The sequence below is a fragment of the Triturus cristatus genome, chromosome 5_2, assembly GCF_964204655.1.
Source record: "Triturus cristatus chromosome 5_2, aTriCri1.1, whole genome shotgun sequence".
Taxonomy (NCBI): domain Eukaryota; kingdom Metazoa; phylum Chordata; class Amphibia; order Caudata; family Salamandridae; genus Triturus; species Triturus cristatus.
Genome location: NC_140588.1, coordinates 780379067 through 780392507, shown reverse-complemented (window position 1 = coordinate 780392507; position 13441 = coordinate 780379067). Strand labels below are relative to the sequence as shown.

Here is a 13441-nt window from a genome sequence, read left to right as displayed (position 1 = left end):
GAACAACATCCCCATAGCCATCAGAACCACCCCAACGATGCTCCAATTCAGGAAAGAGTTGAAGGCACACTTCTTTAAAGAACACTGAATCAACGTGCTTTAAACATCCATAACCCAGCTTCCTCTCATATTGACTTTATGCTTGTCTTGGAACATGTACAGCACTTCGCTTCTTTCTCACTAGGTGCGCACTAAAGAAATACCATACACAGCATAATACAGTCAGGTTATATAAATGAACATTTATAAAGTACTCTCTTTGCTGAAGTGGTTGTAAGCACTCGGGTGCCAGATGCTAGACATGATTAATAAAGGAGGTGCACCACATAAGCAGAGGCTAAAACCTCTGTTACTAGGGTTCCATATTAAAAGCAGGTTTTAGTAATTTTCAATGTAGATTGAATTACTAAACAACTGTTGTTGTGCTCAGGACTAAATTAGGCAACGCAACCATGTGGCAGGCTGTTGTAAGTGCCAGTGTTGACAATTAATTGCCGGCACCATGCCGTGAAAACCACTGGCTCAAATTAAGCACTGAGTACAGTTTAGTACAGGCATCTAAAACACGCTCTCTCTGTTGTAAATTCACATTCAGCCTTATCCCAGAATATTGTGACCTGCAAATTTAGCAGGATTTAGTTTTGTTTATCTCTAGATACATATTTTAGCAGTGAGCTAACAAAACCCACTGCAGATCCGGCCTAGGTAAAGATGCATGATTTTCTGCTTGTAATTGTGAATTTCTAAGTCTTGATAGTAATTTTGGTGGAATAAAGTTAGTAGTTACTCCCTTGTATGGATTACCCAGCCGTAGGTTTTACAGGAGGGGCAGCATGTGATTTTCTTTGTTTTATAAATCAAGGTATTCCTTAACAGGTTTTTGTCTAACACTCGCATGCTGGAATTGTTGTCAAAACATTGTATCAGGTTGTGTGTGGTGTCCTCACCTAGCCCTGTCTGATGGGCTTCAGTGGCCCATGAGACACACCATGTGGGATGCTTTTGTCTCAGGATTCAGGGCTCTTTTAGGTGTGCGGCCTGGTGTGGTGCTGACTAGATGTCAACGTGCTCTGACATGTTGAGCATGCTCAAGGTTTGAAATATTACAAGATGTGGGAAGGGATTTCAAAGCTGCAGGGAATTGTTAGGGCGCTAAGGCAGAATCTTGAGATGTTTTAAAGGCAGGGCTTTGCTAAGCAGATGACTTGGTAAACGCGTTTAAGGATTTCAAACAGAGCGCGCTCTATGGCAGATTTTACATATTTCGAATTCTATGCACAGATATCCAGTTCCATGGACATGCTGAGCATGTAAAAAGGTGCAAAGATGTGGCCATCTTTGAATAATATAATAACCAAGTAAAAATAGAATCTTCACAATGCTGCATTTATTTGTGCAATGCGATGTCATCTTGGACTTTGATTTTTTGTTCTCTTTGCCATTCCAAGATGACTGCCACTTTGTGGCATTCATGTAACAAGACTGCCATCGTCGACAGTATAACTATTTTACAAAGTTCAAATCACGGAATTTCAAGGTGGCTTGCACACAGCATTGGCTTTGTCAGTGCATATTTTAGCATGTCATCTCTTTAAGATTGTGGTATATCTAAATCTATAATGATGATATAAAATATGGGAAGTTAAAAATTGGAAAGAAGAAAAAAGAAGACTGACACTGAACTGCTACTTCCTCCTGTTGGATGTTTTTTGTACACGATTGCCACTACCCTATTGGTCCTACTGTAACATTTTATGTTCCTTCAAAGTAATTGTTTTTTCTGTGGAAATGCAACACGACCATAACATTATAGTTGCTGTTGCCAACTTTGTACAATACACATACATACACATTTATTTAGATTGGGGTTTTGTAAAGCGCTGTGTACCGCCTTGTGGTATCCGTGAGCCCCTTGTTGAATAGGGATGCTAATAGGAGTAGGGACAGATGGCAATCAGTGTACCCGTCCATCACCCAGCAGAAAAGGGTGGTCAGCTATGGAGAGCCCTCAGATTGGATGCTGATGTATGGCAGCAAAGACTTGGAGAGCTGTTAATGTCAAAAGGCCACCTGAAGTGGATAAAGCAATAGCTAGAATTGTTTTCAGTTTGGCTGCGTATAATAGTACAAAATGCAGACATGAGAGCTGGTGTGGGGAAGAATATAGCATGCTACTATGCTTGCTTTTACATTGCGTTCCATTACAATGCGGTCGTTACAACGACCACTTTGCTATAATGCGATACCTTGACAACGCAAGTCATTAGATCGACTTGCTCTAGATGGTGCTCCAACCTTAGGAATAGTATAATTTACTATTCCAACTCCACCTTGTGTAACATTAGGGAAGGTGTTGGAATAGTAAATCATACTATTCCTTAGGTTGAAGCGCCATCTAGAGCAAGTCGATCTAATGACTTGCTATGTAAAGTTAATGCGATGTAACAACCGTGTTGTAAAGGCTGTTTCCCGTGGGGAATGAGCTGACTATAGGGTTGTGCATTCATATACATAATCAAGTCGCAAAGAGTTTGCACCAATGAAGCCTGGCGTAGACAGACGTTTTGCCACTTGTGGTGGTCCCTGCATTTGCCACCCTCAGCGGCCACATGTAAGAGTGCGGGGGTTGCTAGCAATTCCTGCCTTTGCTGCCCCACGACGGCCTCAGGTAAGAACGGTGGGGGGGGGGGAGTCCCACCACCCTCCTTGCTACACCACTGCTCTTGAGTGCCCTAAGACTGTGTAAGATCAGTGGAATAGTTTGATTGCATCACGCTCACCACCTGAGATCCCTAAGAAAAAACAGGTTAAAGTTTCCCTACATGTGCACGCAGGGATTATGAAATGTTTTATTAAAGTGTTGGATAGATGTTAGACCCGGGATCCCTGGTTGGCTGAGGTAGGTACCTTAAGCCAAATAGGGACCTGCGGTTCCACGTCAGGGAAAGGAAGGTCACCTTCTGAGATTGCCCCGCTCACCCCCTTGGTAGCTTGGCACGAGCAGCCAGGCTTATCTTCAAATGCAAAAAGAACTGTTGATGGACAGAATGCCGAACAATATCATACATTCACCCCAGTACAGAGATCTGGGCCTAAATCCATCGTTTTATTGCTCACCATGCCATTTCAGTTTGGACCCAGCCATATGCAAATCAGTCTTGACCCTGTGTCCCATGGGAACAGTCCAGCCCAAACTGCCAGGCCAGGTCCTCCCTGGACTGGAAACAAGCATCCTAGGACAGGTTTCGGGGTTTCACTCCTCTTCAGCCAGGATAGCTTGATTCCAGTGGCATGGAGAGCACAGGACTCACGTCTGAGCATACCCGTCCCACTCGGGGTGACAAATGCAAAAAGAACTGTTGATGGACAGAATGCAGAACAATGTCATACATTCACCTCAGTACAGAGATCTGGGCCTAAATCCATCGTTGGCAGTTCGGGCTGGACTGTTCCCATGAGGCACAGGGTCAGACTGATTGCATATGGCCATGTCTGAACTGGGGTGGTAGAGTGAGCTAAAGAGTGATGATGGATTAAACCCAGATCAGTTGACTGGGGGTGAGTGTTTGATTTGCTCAAGCGCTCCGTCCATCATCCCCTTTGGTATCACTTTGTTCGCCCTAAGTTGGCAGGGTATGCCCAGACATGGGTCCCTTGCTCACTTTGCCATTGGATTCAAGATAGCCTGGCTGATGAGGGTTATGAACCCGAAACCGGTCCCAGGATGCTTGTTTCCGGTTCAGGGAAGACATGGCTTGGCAGTTTGGGCTGGACTATTTCCATGTGGCACAGGGTCAGACTGATTTGCATATGGCCATGTCTGAACTGAGGTGGTGGAGTGAGCTAAAGAATGATGATGGATTAAACCCAGATCAGTTGACTGGGGGTGAGTGTTTGATTTGCTCAAGCGCTCCGCCCATCATCCCCTTTGGTATCGCTTTGTTCGCCCTAATTTGGAAGGGTATGCCCAGACGTGGTTCCCTTGCTCACTTTGCCACTGAATTCAAGATAGCCTGGCTGATGAGGGTTATGAACCTGAAACCAGTCCCGGGATGCTTCTTTCCGGTCCAGCGAAGACATGGCTTGGCAGTTCGGGCTTGACTGTTCCCATGAGGCACAGGGTCAGACTGATTTGCATATGGCCATGTCTGAACTGGGGTGGTGGAGTGAGCTAAAGAATGATGATGGATTAAACCCAGATCAGTTTACTGGGGGTAAGTGTTTGATTTGCTCAAGCGCTCCGTCCATCATCCCCTTTGGTATCGCTTAGGCTTATCTTCAAGGCAAATGTGTAAAGTATTTGCAACCACGCTCACAGCAAATTCAATGATGACACCACAAATAGACTCCGCACGAGTTTTATAAAAACGAGTGTAAACTTAATATAAAAAGATATACGATAAGACCACACGATAGAGATCCAACATATTCGTATTTGTAATATTCCTTCTGGACGGTTGTTAGGCCAGCCAGAACTTGATAGTTCTGGCGATATTAATGAGCACTTCTAAACAGTCTACTGTAATCCTAACGCCATGTTATGCAGATCGTAATGCTAGAATCAGGCACTTTTTCAATGTAAAAACAATGCAATGCGTAACACAACAATCAGGTACTTTGCAATGTAAAAATAATGCAATGCATAATACAACAATCAGGTACTTTGCAATGTAAAAATAATGCAATGCGTAAAACAACCACCAGGTATGTCGTTATGCAGAAATAAGGCAATGCACTAATACACTAATCAGGTACTTCGTTATGCAGAAATGATGCAATGTGTAATATGACAATCAGGTACTCCGTTATGCAGAAATGGAGTAATCCGTAATACACTCCGGCACCAATCACGGTGCCTTAGGCAGTCCCTCCGCCACTCGTGCAGCCTCTGACAACAGTTGTCCCGCACACGGATATTGTATAACACACAAAGTGCAGCTCCACACTCCGGCCCCGCTACTGCCACTCCCTTGGCAATACGGGCCGCGATATGAGCAGAAGCGGAGGTTCGCGCTGCTGAAATGAGAAAGAGGCCAAGAGCGTCTCCCTCTGAGCCCGCGCCCCGCCCCAGGAGTCGACACACGTTACCTGGAGGGCGCAAATTCACTCTCCTCTCCTCGTCCAGCGACTTGGGCCTCCGATACAATCTTTGGGACTTGGCAACGGCAGGCTCAGGCCGGCGGCTCAGTTCCTCTGGGGCTGCCGGTCCGGGCGGCTACTGTCACCAAGATCTCAGGCTGCCACAGGGCACACGCACACAGCGTCACTGAGACTTCCTTGAACTTCGGGTGCACGATCAACGGGCACACCACACGAAGGTCTCAGGCTGCACGATGAACACGCATGCAGCGTCACTGAGACTCACTTAAACTCCGGGTGCATGATAACCAGGCAATCCTCAGAAAGGTCTCACTCTGCACAAAGCACACGCCCACAGCATCGAGGAGACTCACTTGGATTCCGGGTGCATGATAACAAGGCAATCCTCACGAAGGTCTCACGCTGCACAAAGCACACGCACACAGCGTCGTGAGACTCACTTGGATTCCGGTGCACACAATAACTGGACAATCCTCACAAAAGGTTCAGGCTGCAAAAAGCACATGTATCAATGATCCTTGCTTGGACTCCAGGTGCCCACGATCACAGGGCACTGCTTATGAGGGTCTCAGGCTGCAACCAGCACATGCACACAGTGCTGCTGAGACTCTCCTGGAAACTTTTTTGTTCCTGAGTTTCCGCTACAGGGAGCCAGCTCACCTCAGGCCCTTGGGGTTAAAATAATTCAGGACACAGCAAAGTCCTTTCAAGCAGGGGGACAGAGCACACAGCAAAGTCCGTTGAGCCCTTCCTTGGTTAAAACAGCAAACTGCAGGCCAGCCCCAGAACACACAGCAAGGGTCAGTCCTTTCCTTCAGCCTATTGAGTTGTTTCTTCCTTGGCAAAGGTTCCTCTTGACCACGAAGTAGCTCCAGTCTTGCTCAATCTTGATCAGGCCATTCTCCAAAGTTCAGGGGCTTCAGCTCTCATAGTTATACCCCTCGATGGCTTTGAAGTCTTTGTGTTCAGGGGGCACTGACCCCTCTTCAAACCAGTTCTGGGTGCCTCCCTCCCAGTGACACCTTCTTCCTTTGATTAGTGGGGGTCTGGATTCTCAACAATCAGCAGTAGATGGGACAATTGTTTTATAGCAGCAACCCAGGGCTCTTCACCTCTAGGGGCTACTCCTCCCCCTACACTCCAGATGAAGGTCAGCATGTTGCTGTCTCACCTCCTCCCCTGGGTCAAGACATTCCCCAGATCCTATCACTTTCAGATCCAGACAGTCAATCCACAACCAGGCAGAGACACACAGAAATGTTGGAGTACAAAACCCCAGCCACTTCTAAAAGAGTGGCTTATAAACACACAATACAAAAACCACCTTCATAGAAAGATGTGTTATTACATTGTGAGTTCAGGCATACTAAACTTCACCTTTCCATCTTAAGCCTTTAGGAAGATAGGCTGGAAAACATATTACACAGCCTTCCCATTCTATCCTATGGGCAAGATGGCCTTACCACAGTGAAAAACTAAATAGAGATTATTTCACTGTCAGGACATGGTACACACCTCAGTTCATGTCCTACCTTTCACATGCACTGCACCCTGCCCCGGGGGTACCCTAGACCAACCATAGGGGTGTCTGATGTGCATAGAAAGGGAAGGGTAAGGTCTGTCAAGTGAGTGCACTTGTCAGAACAACATGGCTGTTTAACAAACTGCACTAAGGCACTGCAATAGCAGGCCCGAGTTTCCGTTTTAAGGCTACTTGTGTGGGTGGCACAATTAGTGCTGCAGGCCCACTAGTAGCATTTGCATTACCAGCCCTGGCACACACAGTGCACTTTACTAGGGACTTTAATATTTAGGCAAACATACCAATCATGGACAGCTAATTACCATTACACTTTGTACATGGAACACTTGCACTTTGACACTGTTTAGCAGTGGCAAAGTGTCTAAAGCATATAAGTTGGCAAACCAAAATCTATATCAGCACCAAAAATAGAGGAGGTAGAGGCAAAAAGTCAGGGGTAATCATGCCAAGAAATGCCAGGTCTAACAATAGGTTTGTTATGTTTTCCACTTGTAACACACCCTTGTCTTTCTGGAACAATGCCACGATGGTTCACACTGATAGCGCGGAAACAGTCCAACTTTACTCTGCAGTACAAGTTCAGGCTTTCACTTACAAGAATGCACTCCAGCTCCATGCTATAATTTGTTCACTCTTCTTCAAGGCAACAGATCTTTGTAACCCTGTATGAATGGAAACCGGCTCAAATCAAATTAATCATTGCCATTACTTACAGTTAAGTTCAATCAATGATGAGAGTTTTAAGAACGTTTTAAAATCTTTATTTCTCCTAAGAGATGAGTAAGTTCTTTTTATTCCCCTTTTTATTCAATTAGTGAACCAGAATATTTAATTACAGAAATCATCAAGAAAATATGGTTAGAGTGATCAAAATGGCAAAATACCAGCGTGTTCCATAGAGGAAATAGTCCCTCTTCTATCTAAAAGGAACCTAACCTAATGTAACCCACAAAGAATTCCTGGAAGAGTAAGATCAAAGGAGCATCAAAATCGAAGTCTAAAGTAAGTCAGACTCGCCATAAAGAATAGTTCCTCAAACGCAGCCGAGTCTCATCTCTTCAAAAGTATAAGTATACAGTCTCAGTAACAACTGTTCAAACAAACCTCATCCAGGTAAAATGGGGAAAAAGACCCAGCAGTAGCTGTACCCGCCAGGGCAAATGGTAAGGAAAATTGTCACCTGCAAAGAGTCAGGCAACAGCAGTGGCTCACAGCAAGTAAGCGAAAGAAAAGGCAAGGAAGAATAGCAGAAATGGGTGCTCGGGGAAGATGGCAATGCAATGAGCCGCTCTGCCTTAACTAACTAGGAACACGCACTATTATAAAAGACTTAAAACATGTTATTACAATGTTGCATCTCCAGACAGTCTCATCTAATGAAAAGACAGCCTACATCTGTAAGTGGTCTTGTTCTTCCTTTCCCATGGAAAGCATGTGAAGCTCATGATCCATCATCAGAAAAGTATCATCTCATGCTAACATTTGCATTATTGGGACAAGCTGGCCTTGGTTCCCAGGGAAGAACAGGGGAGTGTTCAGTCTATCACTTGTTAAATGTTTCACTGAGGAACAATGAACTATGCTAAAGACGGGAACATTTACTTTCAGATCACCTTTAGGCAACGGCTGTCAATCTCTTATAAGAATATATTTATTGTTAAAACAAATTCTCTAGTCAGTATTATATGAACATATGATGAAGAAGGAAGTTCAGTTCTAGTGTATCATCAATATGTAGCTGAAGAATATGATACCTTTTATAAGCGCAGTACATTCTATAGTTATGACAGTATCTAAGCAATTCACTTTAAGGTCAAACTATTAATACACTTGTGCAAAGTTTAACATTTTCCTAAAAGCATCTTCTTCATAGAAAAGAAATGTCTAACAGAAGCCTGCCAATAGGAATGTCAGCTTAGTGCATTCTGCACCATTTTCCTGCATGGCAATTTTTAATGCATTTTCATATTAAAACTAAACTAAATTAGCATTATTATTGATTAGTTTTATAGGCCATTTTCTGAGTTATCACCACTTTTCCTGGATACGCTGCTCTTCCCAACCTTCCAAGGAATATGTTGCACCCAGAGTAATGAATTTCGATCCTGCTCCATATATGTTAAGCAGGCATGAGCACTTTCAATCAATCTGATTAGTAGAAATGTTGCCAGTATGATTGTCTGCAACACCTAATTAGGACTTTAGTGTGTGGAGTTAAGAACTGGGGGCCCCTGCCCATGAGCAGATTAGGGCAAGGGAAACCTTGGATCTACCTGCTGCTCTGTTTTGTGGGGTGATAGGACCTCTCTTTTGAGCCCATCTAGTGACGTTCTCACTTTTGCCACCCTCTTAGGCTCATGCTTAAATTGTGGCCATCTTGTTCCACATTCTGCAGTGGCATTGATTATCAAGAAGAACTTGTAAGGAGTGCACAGTCTTCATTGATGACGCCACATGCCTTACCTTCATCATTCTTTATCCATTGGCCACTTGTAAACCTTTTCTTTATGCATATCATACAATCATAATCTATTTTCACCTACTCCAGGGAGCTTGTAACTTTTCTCATTTGATTTCAAAGCAGTTTATATTTTCTAAGGATAGAACTTAGTACCAATTTTTATTTTCTGATAATGTTCTCTAAGTGATCACAAATAGGTACGCTTACCACTGGGGTATACTGGTTTTCTAATTCACAGCTTTTACAAATGAGAAGCACTTATTTGCAGCGACGCTTTATTTTTCATAGTGAATATTTCTAATCTGCTAGTATAGAATTGAAAAGAAGTTATTCGTTTTTCAAAGATCATATTTTATGCTGTACATTAACTGACAAAATTGAAGAGAGGGAATGTCACTGACTAGGTAATCTTCAAGGGCATTGCTGGATTGGGGAATGTATGTTCATTTTTAATAATAAAGTGCAAGAGAGCAAGTCTGGTTTCCCTTTCTTTCAAGTTCTGCACTTAGAACGCCCTCTCCAACTTCCCATTCAGTGATTTCTGCAGAAAAGGTGAAGCTAATATCGGCATAAGCTGTAAATGGACTGTCCATATGAGTAGAACCCTCAGGTTAGAGTGAACTTGCGGGAGTAATATTTCACATGTACAAAAATTTTAGTGATTTTTGAGATGATTGTTTTGACGTATACTTTTACAGAATAGAGTTGCAGGTTGTAATGTAAAAGTTGTTTATTGTGATTAATTCGCTCAAGAAGTTTCTATGATTTCACAGTATTGACAATAGATAACTCTAAAAGGATATAAGGAAACATTTCATTTGTATTATAACTAGGGGTCCCAGTTTTACGGTATTTTCTTTTTACATTTCTGTCTGTATTTATTCATATTTATGTTGGTCTTTGTGAAAAACTGAAGCTGAAATTAGTATATTTCCACATTAATTTAACCAAAAAATATGCACTCATGCTTGAATGCCTGCCAAGTTTCAGTGCTGTGAACACCTGCTGAAGTTAAATCAACGCACTTATATGAAAACATGTACATTTCAGTATCAGCCTTGTCTATGTCTACTGCTGTGAAAGCCTCTTTACTAAAATCCCTTTCTTTTTTAACCCTCTTTCCTATCAACCCACACAGCTATTGGTTTTGCAGTCATGGCAGACAGAATATAGAATTACTAAAAAAAAAAACACAACCCAATTTCCATTTTTATCCACATTTAAAAATAAATACAGACATGAAATAAAATGTTTTCTGTCTGTATTTATCTGTAAAAATCAGTAGAAACTGAAACAGGAAGCCCTAAGTATAACAATATGATGCTATTACTATAAGATGATATCTATAATTTAACTTGGAATTTTTGTGGGACAACCATACAATATTTCCTCTGGTTTAAAATGTATATTATCTGAAACGTTAAATAAATATATTGGAATATAAAAGATGCCCAGTTTTCTCACCTTTCCAATTTTCTCTTTTGTTTAGGAACTTTTACTACATCACGATTCTGCGTGACCCTGTGTCTCGATATTTGAGCGAATGGAGGCATGTTCAGAGAGGGGCGACATGGAAGGCTTCGTTGCATGTGTGTGATGGAAGATCCCCTACTTCCGATGAACTACCCAGTTGTTATACTGGGGACGACTGGTCTGGCTGTTCACTGAAGGAGTTCATGGACTGCCCTTACAACCTCGCCAACAATCGCCAGGTCCGCATGCTGTCTGACTTGAGTCTTGTTGGATGTTACAATTTGTCTGTAATGCAAGAGGAAGAGAGAAACAAAGTTCTTTTGGACAGCGCAAAAGAGAATCTAAAACGCATGGCTTTCTTTGGACTTACGGAGTTTCAACGGAAAACGCAGTACCTGTTTGAAAAAACTTTTAACCTGAACTTCATCTCTCCGTTTACACAGTTCAATAGCACAAGGGCCTCCAGTGTGGAAATAGATGAGGAGACTCAAGAACACATCAGGGTCTTAAATTTTTTAGACATGGAATTGTATGACTATGCGAAAGACCTCTTTTTGCAGAGGTATCAATTTATGAGACAAAAGGAGCACCATGAAGCCCGACTGAAGCGCCAAGAGCAGCGCAAAATCCTAAGAGCCAAACATGCTCATTTCAAGGAGCAAACTGACAATTCTACTGATGATTACTTAGGAAATGTAGAGAAATGGCGGTAGACGGACTTGATAATTTTTTAATGACTATCATAAACAAACTACAACACATATTAGTAGGCAAAAGGAATAGTGGAAGCAAATTTTTATTAGAATTTGTTTGAAGAAAACAAGGTTTAACAAAATTGCCTTTGAAATTGCCTTTGCATTGAATGATCTATCCTGCATATTAGGGGTACTACATCTTAACATGTCAAGTGATTGCCCTTTTTTTGGTTTGTTTGCCTGTGCATCAAAACTTAATCCAGACAACCTATTGTGATGCTCACAAGAAAATGTACCTTATTCCTTAAAAAACAGATTCGTTTTTAACTATATTGGTTAATATTCCCTTCTCCACTACTGTGTAACTTTTTCATTCTTCTGAGACCCATTCAATGAAGGTCGACTTTCATGTCGCATATACTGGAGATGATTTCATATATTGGAGGCCTACGTTTAGGAAGATGACTTGGATCACGAGAAGTGATAATGATATCTAGAAAGATGTTCAATTTATGTGTGGTGCTCCACTTAACCTTCCACAAGCTAATTTTTTTGCCATGTGCTTTAATTTATAATTTTTTTCACGTATGAAAAAGAGAAGCTTTTCCTTTTGAATCTTTTTGTGCGATGTAATATTCTTGTTATTATGTGCATATTATTTGAAGGAAAAAGAGAAAAGTTGGAGTCTAGACTAGTGGTGTCCTACAAAATTGAGGAGGGTCGGATCGAGGACAAATTTAAAGCATCAACACCAATGATATAAATTAGCTTCATTTAGACTATTTCTATGTAAATTCATATTACGTCGATCTGCATAATATGCCACATGGATCAGGTCCTCTTTGATCAATGTTAAACACCTTTTGTCTAGAAAAACACAATTAGGCAGTATTTACTAAATATCCTGTGAATTAAAATGTCAAAATACAGATGATATTCACCTGTAAACATTGTAGAAATCATGTTAATAGAGACTTAGAGCTTAGCTTACTTTATTAACATTTAAGGCAGCAAATTGCCAATGTAATGGATTACAGAAACCTCTTTATCACTATTTGATATGTAGAGCATTGCACCGACAGAAGACCTCATACGTAAATTTAGTCTTATGAATGTGGTAGGATATATATATTGAAAAGAATAGAAGAAAGTAGTGACCAGTGGGACTTGAGGCCAGCCATAATGAAGTGCGTGATAAGTCATTTGTGAAGCCAAACAGTATATATTTGTCAGACATTAAATGAATAAATAGATACCGTGTGGACAAGAGCACGTGCCACTGTTTGCATTTGTAAGGCAATATCTGTTACATTTGAAAATGCGAACAATGATAGACCTAAAATTTGAATTCCGTAATTCGATCAGCATTCTTGGATCTCAATCTCACACAGAAATTACTCAAATATAAATTAATCACAATCTCCAGTTTAACATTCATTGAATCTCTGAAAGTCTCTACACTATTGTGGTAATTAAGTCCATGACTAACATTTGAGTGATATTACACATACAATTCTGCGAAACCAAGGGTATTAATCTACCAGCCTCTACTGGTCCATCTTCTGACTTTGAGTGTTATCCTTTGGTCGTCCACCTGCACCCCAGGCTACTTTTGGTATTTATTTGTTTCTGCCATCCTTCATTGCTGCCACTGCTTCATGACCACCACCTATTCAAGATAAACAAAACATAAGTCCAACTCTTCTTTTGCTCTGTGAATACTCTCATTTTAGAGACTGGGCTACCGCAGTAGCCTCCGACTTGGTTTCATGATCCTTCCACTGCTCTCCTGGACAAGTTACTTAACATTGGAAGGAGGGTCTTGTTCATCAGCCCCACTCTACAGCCCCTTCAGCCTCACAGACATCAGGCAAACTGACTGGCTAGCCCTCAGCCCCAAATAGAGTATTTAACAAACCTCTTAGCACAAAAGCAACAAAACAACCTGTTCTTAAACCTCACATCCGGTAACCAAGAGGGACATATGAATCTAGATATTGCAACAGTGCACCCCACCAGCCTTGGTGAAGTGTCTCTAAAAAAGAAAGAGAACCATAGAGAATTTCAAGATCTCTCCTCCTTTCTTGAATTAGAGTCTGATTATCTCATGAATAGTTCTTGGTTGCCTCACATCAAGGCCCTTCGGTTGGTTTTAACCACTCTTTCTTC

General features: G+C 41.8%; 1 protein-coding gene across 1 annotated transcript in view; it reads left to right on the top strand.

The window, feature by feature from the left end:
• The window catches only part of HS6ST2 (heparan sulfate 6-O-sulfotransferase 2), a 920644-nt gene extending 908103 nt beyond the window's left edge, over nucleotides 1-12541 (top strand). The window contains exon 2 of the mRNA XM_085607898.1: nucleotides 10594-12541. Coding sequence (XP_085464024.1) covers nucleotides 10594-11290 — 697 coding nt within the window. The 3' untranslated portion in view covers nucleotides 11291-12541. The remainder of the gene's footprint in view (nucleotides 1-10593) is intronic.
• The last annotated feature ends 900 nt before the right edge of the window (nucleotides 12542-13441 follow it).